Below are 19,356 nucleotides of genomic sequence, written 5' to 3' on the forward strand. Positions count from 1 at the left end.
GCAAGAGCAAAGCTATTTGAAGGGCAGTGCTGCACATTGCAGCATAGATAGAGCCTTTGTGTGCTCCTTGACATAGGGATAAGCATCAGTAGTGCTGGTGGCTCCAGCCTTGCTGTGTTGGGCAAGGGCAGCCCAGCTATGACCCCTCCTTCTCCCTGTTGTCCACATGAAGCCTACAACCTTCTTCTGGGGATGAAAAGAAAGTGGCCTTGGGCATAAAACTAACATTTATCTCTTTTTTTAGCATCTCTTGGCTTTTTGGCCCTCATCCATGCAGCAGATGTCTCTGCGCTCTGTCCTGAACAAGGTTTTGGCCTTTCTCCAGCTCACCTCAGAAACCTGCTCTTAGGGATGTATCTGAGCTCCTTTCCAGAAAACCTCCATCTTCTGGGAACCCGAGACTTCTCCAGATGTTTCCAGACTAGAGGAGCTCAGCTCTGTCACCTTACCACCTCCCACCATCCCCAGCATGGTGCCGGGATGCTTGGCCATGCACTGGGGGTTGTGGTCCCAGAATGGGAAGTGTGGCCACCACAGATGCAGAGCCACCCTCCTCCCTCCTGAGGGTTAGGAGCCAGCCTGAGGGTGTGTCTGGGTGCCTCCATCCTGCCAGGTTTGGTTTGCAGCAGGGCTCAGCACCACTGACCTTCCTGCCTGTCTGAGCAAGCAGCCCGATTTCTGCTTGTTGGCAGCAATACAGCATCAGTTGGCTCTTTGGGAGAGGAACTCATTGCCCGTGTACAGCACTCACCTTTACCTTGCACAAAGCTAGGGAAGAGCCCTATGGATTTAATAGTTTCTGTAAGTATTCCCACACCCAGAAAGCACTGACACCACAGTCCTTCCTGGCTGCAAAATATCTTGCATCAAGGTCAAAACCCAGGACTAATGACACACTGCTCTCACATCAGCCCCTGGCTCTCTGTGGGTGCACCCTCCTCCTCAGGCACTGCATTTCCAACACATCAGATACAGCAAGGTGCAACACGGATGGTGCTTCTGCAAAGAAATCTCTCCACTGGATAAATGCTTTCTGCATCCTCCTGCTGCTGCCAGGAGTAAAGCCAGGCTGTGCTCAGAGCAACTGCATGAGTTATTTCTAAATCAGAGAGGGAAAGTATCAACTTGTAGTCGTCCTTTGAGATAAAAGATAGCACAAAGCATCCTATAAATTGACAGTAGAGTCAGAGTACATTAAGTAAATATCTGCCTATTTGCTCATCTCCAAGTTTCCACAAGAGCCTGAAGGGGAAATAGCTTTTCCTTGATAAACAACCGTGAGCCACTGTTTTCCTGGCCAGGTCATCCCTCCTGGTGATAGTGGAATGTCTTTGCTTTAAAATTTAAATTGATTTAGGGACAATCCTCCAAGTATCGTTCTTTAAAGGGACTATTGTTATTGCGCACTGGAAGAGAGCCTGTTTCAGCAAACATTCCCCATTAGCAGTGATTTATCTGCACTGCCACATTTTTTCATTAATCTTCATTTCAAATTCATTTTTCTCTCCTGCATGGCCAAGAAGTTCACATTCCCGACTGGCACCAGGTGCTCCCCAGGATTACATCAAACACCCCCATGGCCCACAGCAGCAAAACTACCCGGCAAACCTTGGGAAGAGCAATAAGAAAGCAGCAGCTGCGCTCATACTGCTGTCGCTGCACGAAGCCGGCAGCCTCATCAGGCTCTTCAGTTTGAGGACCAAGCAAATATTTAACAAGTTCCCCTTGCACTGCACCAGAGTTCATTATCCAGTCTCCTGAGCTCCTCCAGTCAGTAATATCCTCTAATTGATGTGATTTGGCACTTGGCCATAGTCAAATTGATTTGTAGACCAGCAGGAGATGGCAGATGCCCTTTACACTTGAGAAAAGTGGCATGTGGCTTTGTTTACCGCCTGCTGCAAGGGGATGCCATGGCAAGAGGTGCTTTTTAGGAGTGCAAGAAGCAGGTCTGCCCCCTTGGTGTCCTCTGATCACAGCCGCTGTTAGGTGACAAGGTGTGACTGCTTGGGTATCACTCCAGCCATGAGGCTCACCGTCCCTCCTTGATTCTGGGGAAGCTGGTGCACATGGTGGGAGAAATGAGGAATTCCCTTCTCTAAAACTAGGGTAAGATGCATGAGCTATCTCCTCGCCCTCTACTGAGGAGTGCTCCAACACTCTCAGCACTCCCCTCTCAGGGCTGGCATTGATCTTTGTTCTGGGGTATGGGGAGTTGCCTCTGCTTGAGTAAGGGCAGGAGGAGTAAGGACAACCACCTGGACAACCCACCTGCTCCCAGAGCAAGGGGAGGCTGCAGCCTGCTGGGGTTTAGTTCCAGGAACCCATCAGTGCTGCAGTGCAATGGCTGAACTCCAAAGCCTGCATAGATTTTCTTTCCAAGATGCAGGAGTTTAGTGCTGAGCCTTCTTGGTCATCGTTAGTCATTTATAGGTGGGTTGTTTGGGTTTTTGGTACCATACAATTTCTGCTTTCACTATTTTCAAAGGTTGTTGGTTTGTCCACTATTTTTTTTGTTTTGCTTCCGTGCTTTCAGTTATATTATCATGTGTGCAAATTGCTTTGTTACAAATTAATGTAGAGCATAGTCATGTAACTCTCTTTTACTCAAGATGCTCTATAAGTTTTTAGCATTCGTATGCAACTTGGCTTCAAGATTTTACCTCCAGCATATTAATACTGCAACAAAAGGAAGTCAGCATGCAATCCCAGCTGTTATCATCAACCCAGTACTCTGAATATTTAAGTTTACTTGAAAGCTTCCTTTTACAATTATACAAAAAAAAAATTAATGTAGTAGAAGAATTAAGAATCTCACTTTTCAATCATTTTATTTCAACAGTTTAAAGCTACCATTGAAATACTTTTCTTATCACACCAGAGAACCACATTTATCTTAAAGGTATTTATTGATAATTGAAAACAACAAGATTCTAATTACTCCTATAAAAATAATAAATCTGAATAAACCTGCATGACTGTTAGAGACGGAGGGAGAGATCCTCCTCCTCAGATGTCACATTACTCCAGTCATCATGGATCTGACAGGGCTGGAAGGATTTTTCCCAAGCACTGGCCAAATCCCACGCGGAAGCCGTTGCCCTGGCAGTAACCTAGGGCCAGAAAACAACAGACAGCTTGTTCTGTAAGGAGAGTAGGATTTTACCAGGAATAAAAGTGAATAAAGGCATAGAGAGACCAAAAACAAGTGGAAACATTTCAGAAATGCAATGAGGGGTAAAAATAAGAGTTCAGGTAGCCCAGGAATATATAAAAAATGGAAAAGAAGCACAAAACATAAAACATGGCAAGAGTGAGTTCAGTGAATTGATCAAAGAGCAAACAAGATGTGCAACATTCCTGTTTTCAAACCTAACTTGCAGCTTCATCAGTCTAACTGGCAAGCTGATTTGCTGCCTGCCCCAGCCTTGCAATTAATCAAGTAAATCTGGATTCTCTTTCTGCAGCATTAAGACTGCTCCCGGGAGATCAAGATGCTTATGGCCAGAAAGATGATCATTAAACCCCCACAAATAGCAGGACCTGCCCTTACAGAACCTGTTTCGCTTGCTAAAAACAAGTAGTTTAGTTCCATGAGAAACTCAGCATCTGTCTCAAAATATTCATTTATCCTCTATTACATAAACAGGCACTGAAGATCTGCTGACTGCTGCTGAACTTACCAGACTGTGACAACATCTCTAACTACAGGATGATTCAATCTCTCCCTACCCCTGTGTGATAGGACTGATGACATTTGGATGGAGATGCTGCAGTGCCTCTTGTTGCCATGGGCCAGCTGAGCTGCTCCAGAAACAGCATCCACTAGTAAAGCCTCAGGTGAAGGACAGGAGGTGGCAAAGCCAGGGGCTTCTGACCCATCTGGGAAGACTCTTCTGGGAAGAAACAGTTGAGGAGACCTACTGTAGCTCTCCACCACAATATCAGATCAGAGAAAGGACACAAGTGGAATATGCTGTATTTTAAGGACTGATTTTCATAGTTAAGAGATGGACTTTCCTGAAATAATGGAATACATCATCATCCCTGTATGTGATAAAGAACAGCTGCCTTTGAGAAGCCAAGAGGGAGCTGAACAGAGCAGACCTTAACTTCAATTCCCATCCTTAGCACCGATCAGTGGAAACCTCCTCCAAGGAAGAGGAGGATGGGTGGCTCAGGCCACAGAGCAGCCAAAGTTATTGCAGCATGAGGACAGACCCTGCCAGCACTAACCAACCACGCAGCTCTCACAGCCAGGCTGAAATGAAGTGTTTCCAAGGACAGCAGTGTCTCTAAGTGCTTGAGTAACAGCCCACAGACACCACCTCAGTATCTGCCGGGTAATCCCCATTTGTAAGCAATACTGGAGCAAGACACTTTCTTTAAGGCTCAGCTCAATTTCCATTTGTTTCATTAGGCTTCATTGCCAGCTTTCCTTTGAGCGTCAGCTTTCCTTTGAGCGCCAGCTTATTATTTCAGCCCAGTTTAGTTATCCTTGCTGTCAACTGCGATTTAGAGCAGTACCAAGGAGCAGCACATTTAACAAAGCAAGCCCGGTGCTGCCAGCACAGCAGAGTGCCAAGGAGCTACAGAGAGATGTTTGCAGCCGGCTGCAGCAGATCATCAGCAACCTTTCCCTCCCAAAGCTCCCTTCTGAGATTCACTTCTTGGGAAAAATATATTTCTCTTATTTTATGAGTTAGGGCTCTGAAATAGCTCCCACAAGGGGAACAAGAACACAAAGTTGAAATAGGAGACTAGAAATTATGGGTTGGGCATTTGGAACGTGATAATGGTGCTGCCCCAGGAGGGGATGCAATAGCACTGGCCCTGCCTCAGGGGTGCTTTAAGGCACTGGACCTGCCATACATCACCAAATAGGAGCAGATCCCAAACTGTCCCATCAGACAGCCCCAGCAGCACCTTGCTTTTGTGAATAGCCCGATGCCCTGATCACTACAATCATAAACTGCTGCTAGTGTAAAATAGCACAGCAAACTGACCCTAACTGTTGTGTGATTCTATGAACACGAGATTGTCCCACTGGGGCAATGGTGCCTTCATCCACGTTAACAACCCCACCATCATGCTATCTTTAAAGATTAAAGACATTCAGGATTTAAAGTATTTATTTAAGTAGCATAGCTTGTTCCGGACACAAAGAACAACATGGGTCATGGTCTAGTCCCATTTGACTCTCGGTTGGCCACCTTGTGCAAGCAGCTCCCAAACTGCTAGGTGCTCATTGCCAATAAGGATGTCAGCATGTAACTCCAACAGAACGATCATAATACCTAACTGTACACTAATTTGAGGCTCCTGGCATAGTTACTGGGGAGAGATCTGTAGCTCTGGAGGGCATGTGGTACTCTGAGTTGCTGTAGGAGTGTCTCTGCAATGAATATACAAGGAGCCTATGGAGAGCAGCATCAGGTGCCTACTTGTTGCAGCATGAGTAGTCACTCAGTAGGTAGGGATGCTAAAGGATGTTAGAGGTGTTGGGGACTCCTCAGTTTCATCCTCTGTAGCTCTCTCCAGCACATCTCAATCTCCAGCTGTCTCAGCATCTTCCTCTGAAAAACTGGCAGCACCATGCCAGAAACATGATTTTCAAAGCTGTCGCATAGGCTGCCAGACACGTTCCACATGCAAACTTGGACTGTAATGGCAACAGCACATCAACTACTTCTAGTCCCAGGATATTCTTGCCCATAATGGCAAATGTACCTCCATCATCCCCTTAGCACTCACACACAGGCATAGCAAGATCCTTAAGTACTTAGCAAAGCAAATAATCTAGTTCAGTCAGCATTTATAGCAGGGCAATTGCTATCCACCTGATTTTGTCTCCTGACAGGTTGCTCCTGACAGGAAAGGAGTTAGGAACAACTGTGCCTGTGTGGCAGGTATATACAGAACAGCCCATCTCCCCACCAGACACTTACACTACTGGCATTAATCTATGGGAACGTGTCCTTGGTGCAGTGTGAGAGCAGTTGTTCAGCCGTTACCTGTCAGAATGATTTCATCTCCGTCCTGCAGGAATTTACGGGACTGCCCACTGCCAAGGGGGATTTCTTTTGTTCCATTCCAGGACAGCTCCAGCATGGAGCCAAAGCTCTCTGGCTCCTGCAGCAAGAGTTCAGAAACAAACAAACAACTTTTTAGTGTCTGTCCTGCTGTTAAGCTACTTGCTGTGGGAAGGAGGCACACATTAGCTCTATAGACCAGAGTTTTGCTGTTGGTTTAATTCATGGATACGTAGGCTTGTTTTCCTACTGTTGCATTTTAACTGCTTGCTCGCTATAAGCTGTCATACTTACAGCTCTGTGTTTAACATAGTGCTAAACCCTGTGAAGTAGTTTGGGTCTGCTGCAGAAACAAATGGAAACAAAATGAGGGCTCTTCTACAAATCCAGTGCTTTTATGTAGTCATGTTTTGGATTTTTAATTACATTTGTTCTTCAAATTTGGTGAGTGTTTTCAAGTCTTTAATGTCAATCTGTATTGTCAATACTTTAGTTGTAAATAAAGTCAATTGTAATGTCAATAGTTTAAAGGAAGCAAAAAGCACTTCAGAAATGCTCAAAATGGAAGTGCAGGTATCCCAGCTTAGAAACAACTTACCTGAGGATGTCTTTCAGACAGCACAAGCAGGATTTATAGTTGATGTTTCAGAAAGTGCAAGTTACCCACATACTGCAACAACAACTGTCCCCATGGCAGTTCAAAGGGAATTACAGCTAGTGAAGTTACGTCTAGAGAAACTAGAAGTTACATCCATGCACCTTTTGCCTTCTCAGAAATCAAAAAGCTGCATTTCACAGAGTGCAAATGGACCATGTGGATGCTTGTGCACAGAAATTAATTTGCATCTGTAGCAAAATAATTCTAAGGGAAAGGAGTGCAGGAAAGATTAAGACCCCAAAACAACGGAAGACCCATCACTTTCCAGTGTGACTTTGGGGTTACTAAAGCAGCAGCCTGGGAAAGAACTGCAGAGATTTTCATCAAACAGGACTCAGACCCAAACCTCACTCAGTCTGTTTTGGGCTGCTGACCAGTTCTCTCAGTGACTGTCATTATTTAAACACTCACGGGTCCACTGATTGTGCCAGAGGCCAGAAGATCTCCAGGTCTGAGGTTGCACCCATTGATTGAATGATGAACCAGCTGCTGCTTCATAGTCCAGTACATGTGCTGGAGGAAGGAGGAAGAGGAGGCTGAACAGGGAAGGACAAACCTCTCTGCCATGCCATTAGGCTGTGCAGAACACATTGCATTCTCAGGATGATGCTGGTAAGACTGTCCCTACAGAAGAGTTCTCTTATTTAATCAGGAACTCTCAGTAGTTACTGTACCCTGGCTGATTGCTTTCTAAATGATAATCAGGAGCTGCTACGTGCATACAAACCACATATTTTAACATGCAATCTGGTCCCTTAAAAATTCTTTTCTTCCAATTGGATGTCATTTCTCCTCCTATTCTTTCTCTTTAAGGCCAGCACTACTGACCCAGGATCCATTATTAAATCCAGTATTTTAATGGCTGTATAGAAAAATCTCCTTATTACCGATTTGCTGACTACTGATTTACTGATTAAGGTAATTGCTATGCAAAGAACCAAATGTGAATATAAAATTGACTGAGAAATCCTGAAGCTGGTACGTATACCTCCTGGCTTCAATCAGACTGTAAAGGCAGACCCCCCACACTCCCTTTGCCTACCAGTCCTTCACTTTCAGCTCTCCCTGCTGTATGAGCATGCAACTTTGGATGCTCTGAGCACCATAAAACAAGCAGCAGAAAGAGCTGCCCACTCAGGTGTTTCCATCTCAGCAGGGGTGAACTATCATCACCCTCCACTCTTCTTCCTCCATCCCCTATGCACACATGCACCAGGTGTGATCTTCAGCTAATGCGAAAATCAGTGTCGGAAATTGCCTAAGGCTGGAGCTGATGGCATCAGCAAGATTTCAAGCAAATAAAAGATGCTGGAGTCTTACCTTGAAATTGGATCTGCATATAGTAGCTGGTGTGCTCATTCCTTCTGCTGCAGAAAATACAAAATAAGGAACAGAGAAACAATTTGTTTGTGTTGGGTGAATGATGTTGGAGTCTTTATTTTACAGATGGATGGAGACTTCTTTTATGGTTGTGATTCCTAGCAAGAAACAAGTAATGACGTTTTCTATTGATAGGAAGGCTAGCATTTCATAGAAAACAAATGTGCAGATGGTACTGGGGTAGCACCAAGCTGCCCATTTCCTCCTCTGCAATTCCTCCACAGGAGCAATACATGGACCTACTGGTCAGCAGGGCCATGAGATGGGTAAACATCTGAATCCCACACACCTCTGCTCTTCCCATGCCCTGCTTACCCCTGCCCATGCAGGCAAAGCCCACAGGGACACTCCTCATCATGAGCTGATCACCTGGGAGGCATTCTATGATTCCCTTCTCAGCACATTGCTTCATTGCCAATAGGGAGGAGAGCTTTGCCTCTTTCTCTGACAGAGGCAATCTGGGCACAGATGGAAACAGAAAACTACAGAGCCAAGAGCAAATTGTCTGAAATACATGGTGGTTCAGCAACCCTTAAATGGCAATTTCACCTTCATAACCCACTCGCCATTGCCATACCTTTAATAGCAACAAAGAGCTTGATGTTGAAAGTGTAGGGCTCTTTATCTTGAAGGTAGGGCAGTGGCTTGGGATCCTAAAAGCAAATAAAAAGGTTATCACAGTCTAAGCAAACAGAAAGGAAAAATTCCATAAGTCATCCCAATGACTTTTTGTTTAACCAGACTGTGTTGCACACCGCATTTACTTCACCATTGTTACTGCTCAGATTTTTGGTTTCATGCACACACTTTTAAAGACCTTTCTGAACAGATGGATTCTATTGAATCCAATTCCTTTTTCTGCACTTTGCCTCCAAAAGCCTTCTCCATCATTATGGCATGGATGCTAATCCGAAACAAACACAGTGCCTGCACAGAGAAGATAGTGAGCTCTCTGCAAGACTTCATTATCTTTTTCAATCTTAACTAAACATCTACATAATGCAGACATCTGGAAATCCTTGAACAAAGTGTTTTGGCTTGAGTTCACTCTCTCCACTGCTTGCTGGATGCTAAAGTGCTACCGAACGCTAACAAGAAGCTTTCAGATCAGTTTATTTTCAGGTGTTTTAAAGGAGATGATTTTTCTGCCCTGCTCAAGCAGGCAGGATGACAGCTCAGGGCACCCTGTGCCAGCACCTGTGACATCAATGAGCATTTGAACTGAAGGGCTCAGCATGCCTTTGTATGTCTGGAAGCAGGGTCACACTTGTAAACTCTATGAAGAAAGTGCTTGGCATTGATACAGTTCAGTGATTTCTCTTGATGGGACCTATCAGTTGTGCAGAGATTTTTCTAGTACTGCTTTTCCTTTATTTCAACCCTTTATTTTGCTAACCTGGACAGGGTTTGGCAAGACGAATGGCATGAGAGCTTCCATGGTAACAACCCAAGGGGAGATGGTGGTGCCAAAGCTCTTGCCCAGGAATGGACCCAGAGGAACGTATTCCCATTTCTGGATGTCACGAGCTGGGAGGAGAAAATTCAAAGCAATGCTGTTAAACATATCCTAGGAGTTACACAGAAATCACCACCTCTGAAAAAGTAACATGGATCGCAAATGTTATCGCCACCCTTTTCTAGCCATTGGGCCCAAATCGTGGTTTATATCCACCCCTTTCAGACACTCTAAACAATTTTCATAGACCAGCTAGATTAGCAATAATTAAAATGAGTCAGGCCATCCCCATATAGCCAGTAGTTTCATCCCCAGTTTGGTTAACGCTTTTACACCCAGCTAATGGTCCGTGCCAGTCACAGGGCTAATTTCAACTGGTTAAATCTATGCAGAGACCAAGGGATTTGCAATTGCCAAATCCTTTTCCTACTCCTGACACTGGAATCAATCTTCTGTTGGAATCACCATGCTTAGGGCCGATCCATCCCTGCCCAGAAGAAACTAGACTGGTGTTAGCTCTTTCATAAGTAAATAAATCTTCATTAGGCAGCATTTTCTAGTTCTACTGATTGATCGAAGATGGATTGAGACTGAGCCTGAAACATGCAGACAGCATTTCATGCTCACCCCTTTCAGCTGTACCCAGTGTTTTCAATGATCACTATTCTACTGCTAAAATACATCATTCATCCCAATCTAAGTTTTCCCGTGACGCTGTAACCCCCTCTCCAGGCAGACTCCCGCAGCACTGCTTACCACTCCAGTCATTCATAAGGACCATCCCAAAGATGTGCTCCTGGGCTCTGCTGATCGGAATCGGCTCCCCAAACTTGTTTCCAGGACCTACAAAGAACGCCTGAAATTGAAAAGCAAAATATTGATTAAGGAAGGTTTTGAAGCTAAAACTTTTTACTGCACAGAGGGTTACAGGCACAAGCAACAGAGGCAAGACGGGTAAAGGCATCATTTACCATACACAATTAGTTGTGGCAGCCCCATCCCTGACAGTGTCCAAGGCCAGGCTGAAAGGGCTTGGAGCAGCCTGGTCTACGGGAAGGTGTCCCCGTCCATGGCAGGGGGTTGGAACTGGATGAGCTTTGAGGTCCCTTCCAACCCAAACCATTCTATGATAATATAAAAACTCTTTTTCTTTCCCTCCATGCAGCTGGCGGGCTTGAAACACTAAGAGCACTGTGTTGCTAAGAGATAGTCATTATACAAGGTCACAACACTGTCAAAGTGCAGGAGCAAAAATGGTCCCTCCTAATTACAATCCGGATGCAGAACAGGTTTGCCCACTGAAATTACTCTGTTTGCTGCAGACATTGAACAGGAAAGATTAGAGTCATCTGAGGGCATGCTGAATATGCTCGGGTTTGTCATGACAGTGGGAAAAAGGAGGCAGGTAAGGAAATGTACCCACTGAGCACAACAGGTCATGAACTGGGTGTCTGTACTTGCTCCCTTAGAAAAGGTACAGCCTGAGCTTGTGGCAGAGAATTCTGCAGGGAATCTCAGCTGTCTCTTTCTGCCAACCATATGGAAGCTTTTGATTCCAAAACTTCCATCAATCTAAATCACCTCTCACAGCAGCCAGTGGTAAAACTCAGGCTGCAAAGCAAAAGTATGGAAGCATCTCATGTACCCGACTTGATGGGACTGCCTCCCCCTTTCTAGCATTGATCTGCAAAGCATACAGCATTAAAGGCTTTCACTTCATTTTTAGTATCATTTCCCCTAATATTAGACTTCTTCCATTTTTTTTTTAAGGGAGACATGAGCAATAAATCATATAAAATTATATAAATCATATAAATCACAACGAACAGTCCTATAGAACTCCTTCTGGACCAGACTAAGACACAAGAAGGCACCTTCCAAGGATTCTTTGTTACCACACAGGTTTCATCTTTCCATGCAGAAGGATGAGGAATTTGAATCACACTCCCAAGAACTCTCAGCTTCCTCTGCTCTGGACTCAAGGCGCAGACAGCCTGCACTCCCAAAAACCCCCGCGTCCATTAAAAGATCCTGGCTGCAGTGTCGAGGTAGCAGATAACCATGTAACAGGCTGTGGTGCCTGATAAAAAGAATTACTCCTGCCTGCTTCCAGACTGCTGCAGTAGTGCTCAGATTTGGCCAGATGAGCTGTTTCCAGCCCAAAAGCAGTGTTAGTGAGCTAATGCACCCTGCAACTCATCAGAAGGGAAAGTTTCCCCCAGAGAAATCTTTTATTACCTGCTGCACAGGATGCTCAAAGGGAAACACAGGAATGGACCTTATGTGACATCAATTTCAGAGAAAACTAAACCTTCCTTTTCTTCTCTGTTTCTACCTTAATGTTTTTCAATGCTACGGAAAACCAATGGTACAGAAATACCCCATCTTACCATTTCTAACTCGATATCCAGACGCTTACACGCACCAAACACTGGAGGTTTATCTGTAGGTAGGAGAAAAAGTACTTTGAGACAGGGAGGTAGGTAAGGAAATAAAAGTATCAGCCGAAAGAAACAGAGCTGCTAGTGCTGCCTGGTGTGCAATGACAAGATGGACTTAACTCAGGGCTTTCCCTTGTCCTGACTCCAGGATGGGCTTTAGACAAGGCACCCCAGGCCCTTCCTCTCCACCACTCTGTGATGTGGAGTTAAAATAAAAGATAAAATAATAAGAAGCCCATTAAGAGCCTCTCATGGACTCACCGTTGTCAGGTCTCATTTGTCCCACAGGTCTCCGGATGGGCGTCCCAGACACCACAACGGATGATGCCCGGCCGTGATAACCAACAGGTAAGTGCAGCCTTGTGAAAGAGCATCACAGAGCATGGGTCAGCTGTGTAACCATTGCCACCAACAGCAGCAATTTGGGGTGGAAGCACCATCGAGGTGCAAGGAGAGAGCTCTGCATAGACGGGCACAGACATTTGCACCTTACTTGCTCTGATATAAAGACGCGAGAGAACTATAAGCCAAAGCCATGTAGCTGTCTTAGTGCACTTCTGTGCCACTGCTCCACTTAATTCCTTTGAGCTTAAACCCAGCTTTCTTGTCACTCAGTAAAACCAATTTCTTGGGTAAATCTGCCTTTGAACCAGAGAGCTGCATCGTAATTGGTGTAGCTGCTGCAATGAAATGCAGTGCAGACTCAGCTAAGCCTGGGGAAATGTGGTTTTTAGGTCTAGCATCAAACTCCTGGCAGCACAGATTCTCATCTGCTATGAACTGAAACCAGTATTTTCCTGAAAGACTACTCAGATCTTTAAAAAATCCTATATACGTACAAATAAGCATGCAAAATAATGCTGCACCAGAGGAAAACCTGAAGGACCCACCAGTTAGGCATCAAAGCATTCTCCTTCCCCCTGAACATGATCCCAACGTTTGTGGCATGTTGGCGTGAAGAATAGAAGTCAGTGTAATCTCCTGCATGAAAAGAAACCCATGAAATAGGGATCAATGGTAGGAAAGCCCCTCATCTGGTGGGGCTAAAGCACATTGTACACTGCTGGCAATGAGAGGAGAAAAGGAGAGAGCGAGAGCACTAAGAGTGGAGCAATATTTAATATTACTAGCAGAGGGATGTAATGAATAGCATAAAGGAGGTCATTAATAGCTCACCTATAGACTCTGAACACAAAGCTGGCCTTTTTGTTGACGTTGCCAGCAGAGACAAGGGGGAACAGCGCAAGGGCATCAGGCACCAGACCCTTTCCAGAGGGAACCGGCCCCAGGACTCTCTGCCAGCGATACCCGGGAGGGAACCGGCTCGTTCTCAGGACATCTGCTGCCCTCTGCCGCCATCGCGGCAAACAGCGTCCCACCGCAGGCCAACGGGATACAGCGGCTTTGGGGAAAACTCCGCTTGCGAGGGGGCATTTACATGACGTTAGGCTGTTTTGCAAGATTATTAAGTTATCCTGCAGCCCCTGCAGAGGTTACAGCCAGCGCCTGCAGGACAAGCACGAATCATGCACAGCACAGGGCTGAATGTAAATGTAGTGGAAATCTAAATCATAGAATAGTTTGGGTTGGAAAGGACCTTAAAGCTCATCCAGTTCCAACCCCCTGCCATGGGCAGGGACACCTTCCACTACAGCAGGTTGCTCCAAGCCTCGTCCCGCCTGGCCCTAAACACTGCCAGGGATGGGGCAGCCACAGCTTCTCTGGGCACCCTGTGCCAGTGTCTCACCACCCTGAGCACCTAAAGAGCTTCTTCCTACTACCTCATTTCAGTCTTCCCTCTGTCAGTTTAAAGCCATTTCCCCTTGTCCTGTCACTACGTGCTCTTATAAAAAGTCCCTCCCCAGATTTCTTGTAGGCCTCTTTAGGTATTGGAAGGCTGCTGTAAGTAACTTCTGGCTGCATGACCCAGCCGATGCCACGCTGCCAGAGCTGCCAGTGCTCTCATTCACAGTGCTCACAAGTGCAAGGAGTCAGCCATGGTTTGACAAGATATATTTGCCCTGAGATTGTTTTTAGGAAGCCATCATGTCTGTGGAAACCCACCACAGTTCCTTTGGGCCTGAGTGGACTTTGTCCCAGACCAGAGCTGTGCCCCAGAAAGCCCAGTGGGAACAGAGCTGGGCTGGGAAATGGGCAAGTTCACATCCCTGCTCCTGTGAAGGTCACAGCCCTCGAGTGATTTTGATCAAGTTGGTTTGGGCCCAAACATGAATTTCTGTTAAAAACAGGAAAATGTTTCCATAGCTGTATGGATACACTAACTCCACAGCATCCATGGTCTCATGGGAATGGAGGTATGACATGAGATGCAGAGTAATAGTCTGGGAGTGGAGACTCATGTTTGCCTATGAAGCTATTCCAGAGCCTTGCAAAGCTTTGGAAATCTGGGTTACTTTTCTAATGGCAAATGGCGAAAATATTGGAAACTGAACAAGTGTTTCCTCCCTCCTTTGGTGATGCCACTCTGGTGACAAGAGTTATGGAGCACCAGGCAACTCTGATTTAGTGAAAATTGCATCCAAGAATTTTCGCGTTGCTATTGAGCTTCCCCAGGCTTTTATTCTTCTGCCACAGACAGTACCTACCTTTCATTACACACAATAATATACTTCTGGCTCCTGCAAGGCCCATTCCCTGTCACAGCAATGATCTGTCTGTCTGAGCAAGCTGGAAATAAAGCAGGTTCTCTAGGTGGGAGCAAAGGGCAGCACTGAGCAGTAGAGACTCACCAATGTGGGCTGGCAGATGCATTATCGCAGAAGCTTGAGGTACAAACGCTCTGAAATGGAAAGCAATGATTTCAGCTCTCAGAAAACCTGCAGCTCCCACCTGTATGAGGCTTATGAGTGTGTAAGAGGCTGCTCTTTCTCCTCACTCTTTCCTTAATTGAGTTTGCAAAGTCTTGCAGCAAAAACAAACCTGCAGAAAAGCTGCTGTTACTGGGATGGTTGTGACCCAAGGAGCATCCATCAGGGTACAAATGGGCAGGGAGGCATGCTTGGGGCAATCTGGCTGGCATCCCAAGGGGTGCGGGGACAAACGCCATGCACACAGCTGAGCAGGTCACTGCGGCATGGAAAGGATGACTTCATGGGACATGGCTCTCAGGTGCCTGATTCAAACTGCTGGGTCTGCTCAGGGAAGATCCCTGCATCAAGCAGAGGATTTACCCCTCTCCTGCATGAATGCCCACATTGCCCCAGCAAGATAGGGAGGAACCACTCCTGCTTGTTGCTAGGTGAGTGCTTGCAGTGCTCAGAGCATCACTCCAGACAAACAAGGTGTGTGACCAATGGACACACACACGTCTCCCATCAGCACAGCACAGAGCAGAGCACAGCCCTCCACTCCCACTCCTACACCAGCGCACTGCCCCATATTTGAGGCCAATCTGTGACAACAGATTTGGTTTTAGCAAAGTCAGGAGGTTTCTGAGGAGCAACTGAGGTGTCTTCCCATGCCAGATGATGCTCCAGGTGGATCAGTGCTGGAGAAGGTGGGAGAGGTGGAAGGGAGACCCTTTGCAGCTATGTCGTCCTCAAAGGCCATGGTGGAAGGGATGTGGTCAGGGAGCCAGCCTGTCCCCACCCCTGCCGGGTGACACCCAGATCTGTGGGCACTTGAAGCATTAATCACAGATGCAATTACAAAGGGGAAGCTCTCAGCGTGCTCAGACCTCAGTTAATCCCCATGTAGGCGGCAGGTGACCACATTCAGACCTTGGATGTTGGTGCCTTGGATCACTCCGTGCTCTGGGCGACACAGGGCAGAGCTGACAGGTCACCGTGCCCCGCAGGACCCTCTGCTCCCTCACCTCCTCCGCAGCTCCACGTTGTCCCTCAGGACCGGCTCTCCGGCCGACAGCAGCCTCTGGAGGAAAGCCCTCGCCTCCATCCACGCCGCACGGCCCAGCCCCATGAAGGCGTTCAGGGTCGGCTGACAGGCAAGAGAGGTGGTGCATAAGGGACCACATTCTGCTTAACCTTCACACGCACAGGAGGTGATGTCCTGTGCTTTCATCCAGGGGTTGGATGCCTGTGGGCTGGGTTATGTGGTGGTGGTTGCCCAGATTGCCCATCCTCCCTGTTCATAACCACCTGCGCTGCCCTCCTCCCATCACCAGTCCTCTGAAGCAGGATCTGCTGCATGTCTGCATCATAACCCCTCCTAACACTACATCAGACCTCAGCAGCTTTGCTATCTCATCTAGCTGCAACAAGAGCTCATCTGTATTTAACTTTACCCCTAACCAACCTCCCTGTCATTAAAATCCCCTCTGACACCTTGCCATGAAAGGTTGAAGGCACAAGGATTGAAGTGATGGTTAGGCTTTGTGTCAGACCCCCGCACTGCCGAAGAATGATGACTTTCAGAAGAAACATTCTTTGGATCCCCAATGCCTCTGCTGTCCTCACTTGTCACAATGTGATGAGTTTTCCCTGCAGCAGAGCCCTGATGACACATTTCCAGTTCATGTTGATCATCTCACCACAAGCTGCTAACACCACAAGTTGGAAATTAGAACAACAGACTGATAAATACCTGGTCAAAGACATGCTGGTGTTTGGCAAGAGCTGGTCCATTGAACAGATGTTTAATGACGCTGAGATCCAAAATCTGGTCTCCAATCGCTACCCCGAGCCTGTGCCTAGGCTGAAAACCAGTGAGAAGAGCGGGTGAAGAGAAGAAGAGTTTGTGCTTGAACCCACAAAACCTCCAAAGAGGGCATGGGGGAAGACAGTGACCACAGAAAGTTTAATCCATCAGGGACAAGGGTCTGATATCACAGCGATTGACCATTAAAAGCTAGCTGATGAGACTGGCTGCTGAAAAGCATTAAGACTTAGAAGCAGAGCATCACTGCAGACTCCCTGCAAATGGGTGGGGAAAAGCTCTCTCCTTATCCCCACTTTTTGGGGGAAGGCCAGGACAACCAGCAGAGGTTTCTCTCCCTGCTCCCTTTCCCCCAGAAGTATTTGCCCACCCCTCATTAATGAGCATTAATAATAATTAATAATAATTAATAATAAGCCCATACACCTGAAATACCCTGTGAAGTAGGAAAATGCTATTCCTCCTTCTACAGGCAGGGAAGTGAAGCACAGACACACTGTGGGCAGAACTGATCTCATCCCTATAACCAGGTAATTAGAGAAAGAGGCATTTCTGCACTGCAGTTCCTCCCCAAAAGATGAAGAGTGACCCAGACTCCACTGCAATACCAGGAACGCAGCACATCTTGCTCAGCCATACGACTTCTGTACCACACCAAATGATGCTGCTCTGTCGAACCTCATCCCACGCCATTCGAGGAGCCCATGACCCGCATGCAGACCTAGTCTAGATCTCGCTGCAGGAACAGCTTCCCACGTGCATGTTGCATTCACCACAGATGCAACCTAAGACACAAAGATCCCGTTCATCCACTGCAGCTCTGCCAGGGTCGGTGCCAAGCGCATGTGGAGCCAGTGGTGACAATGCGGGAGAAGCACGGATGGTCCCACTGCAGCTCTGCCCCAGCTGTATGTGGCTATAAAGATGCCGCTGCATTCAGAGACCAGTTGCAATTATTTGTGGCCTTAGGCAAACAAAGGCAAATAAAGGGAATAACCATCTATGAATATCCATGCTATTAAACCCATTTTTTCAACCTTTAATTTCAAAGCAAGATTCCAAATGTGATAGTAAGTATTTATTCAGCAAACATTCCTGCAGAAAAACTTAAAGGTCATGTCAGGTTAATTTGTAACTGGGATAGTCAGGAATTACATGAACTGCTTTGGCTTGAAATCATTAAGATATTGGGCTACTTTTAGAACACTATTTTCCCAAATCATTTCCATAAGTCCTTGCCTGTCTTTGCATGAAGCTCGAGTGAAGATGTTTTCTTCAGAGGACAGCTACTGGAGAAGGCAGAAAAATAATCCAAACTCACTAGATAACAACACATACCCCTAGGAGGAGATTAAAAGAACCATCTCGGGCTTATCTTTGGAAAATGCCACATCAAAACCCACAATCTTCCAGTTTAAATTCTTGTTTTTAAACCTGCACGGATAAGCCGAGACAGCAGAAACCAGGAGATAATCATGAAGCTTCCTTGAGCAACGATAAATAAATTCTCCACTTTTTCCTTCCAAGACGTGGCTCTTGGCTTTTTTCTCTTTCTCCAGGACACATTGCCAGGGCTCCATCCCAGCGGGGACTCAGAGGTGTGAGGTTCAGCTGGCCTCAGTTCTCATGAAAATGGGAATTGGAAGAAAGGTTGAACCGTGTTTTCTTATGCGATCATAAAATATAAACCCTGAAGCTGGCTCAACCCATAGCCTTTGGGCACAGCTTTCAATGCAACACACTTTTACATGTTTAATGCATCACTGCATAAACGTCTGCCAATAAAATATAATGGGTCAGCTGCAAAGACAGAATTGAAACACTGATTTTATTCCTTGGATTAATGCTTTTGCAGGCACCAAACTCACCCAGAGCTGGGGACAAGATCAGAAGACAACATTCACTTGCGGTGTTTTCAACTAAGACTCATGTCTGTCCATGTTGTGTAAGAGGGATAGGGTGCTACAGAACTAACAATAAATTAAACACTTAATGTGTCTTTTTTAGGGTGATGGTGTGATTACACGCAGTCAGGAAGAAAATGAGCGGTTCAGTTACAAAAAAGTCCACGCAAACTGTGCTGCGCATCCACTTAGTGAATGGATGTAGCAGAGACTGAAAGGTTTCACAAGCCGAAACCACCCAGAACTACTGTACGTACTAGTCAAAATATTCCTCCTAAGTATTAACAGTTTCTTTTATGCAATTTTAAAGACGCTTGATCAAACCAACCACATTAAAACAGAAGTTTTGCTGTCAAGTCCAGAAGCCCATGCAAGCATCTCAGGCTGGAAAGTTCTTCTTTCCCACTGGCTGCTCCTAGTCACAGCCTCGGAACAATCACAACACCCCAAGGACAAAGTCTGCTGCTACTCACCTCCTCCCTGGTGGAGAAAACGCCATAGGGGAGATTTTGGAGAGGAAAATCCGAGTCCTTGTCTATCTGGATGAAAGACATGCTGACCACTGAGCGGCCCCTGCTCGCGCAGGAGATCCCCACCTCACGCTTTCCTAGGAGGAAGATCCTCTCCAGATGTTGCAACATGAAGCACCAAACCCCACCCTCCATCCTCAGCCCCAAACCAATCCCTGATCTGCCTCCATCCCACCCCTCTGCCTGCTCCCTCTAGCAGCGGTTAATCAGTGCCAGAGGCTTTCCTGAGTCAACAGCCATTAACTGTTCCCAGCAAGGTAGAGACCAGGGGAGAAACAGCCTCTTCCTTCTTGAAAAACCTGCACACGATGCTCAGGCTT

The 19,356-nt window shown here is 46.3% G+C and overlaps 1 protein-coding gene across 1 annotated transcript; it reads right to left on the minus strand.

Moving 5' to 3' along the window:
* Positions 1-3,033: 3,033 nt before the first annotated feature.
* On the minus strand, positions 3,034-19,060 carry FAH (fumarylacetoacetate hydrolase; the record flags this gene model as incomplete). Its single annotated transcript, XM_080626731.1, has 14 exons — positions 3,034-3,113; positions 6,015-6,132; positions 7,102-7,203; positions 8,011-8,057; positions 8,648-8,723; positions 9,467-9,597; positions 10,283-10,382; positions 11,917-11,969; positions 12,229-12,326; positions 12,858-12,948; positions 14,718-14,767; positions 15,803-15,924; positions 16,531-16,641; positions 18,980-19,060. The coding sequence occupies 14 exons, from the start codon at positions 19,058-19,060 to the stop codon at positions 3,034-3,036; spliced, it is 1,260 nt and encodes a 419-aa protein (XP_080482857.1).
* Positions 19,061-19,356: the final 296 nt, after the last annotated feature.

The sequence above is a fragment of the Psittacula echo genome (genome assembly GCF_963264785.1).
Source record: "Psittacula echo genome assembly, chromosome: 10".
Taxonomy (NCBI): Eukaryota; Metazoa; Chordata; class Aves; order Psittaciformes; family Psittacidae; genus Psittacula; species Psittacula echo.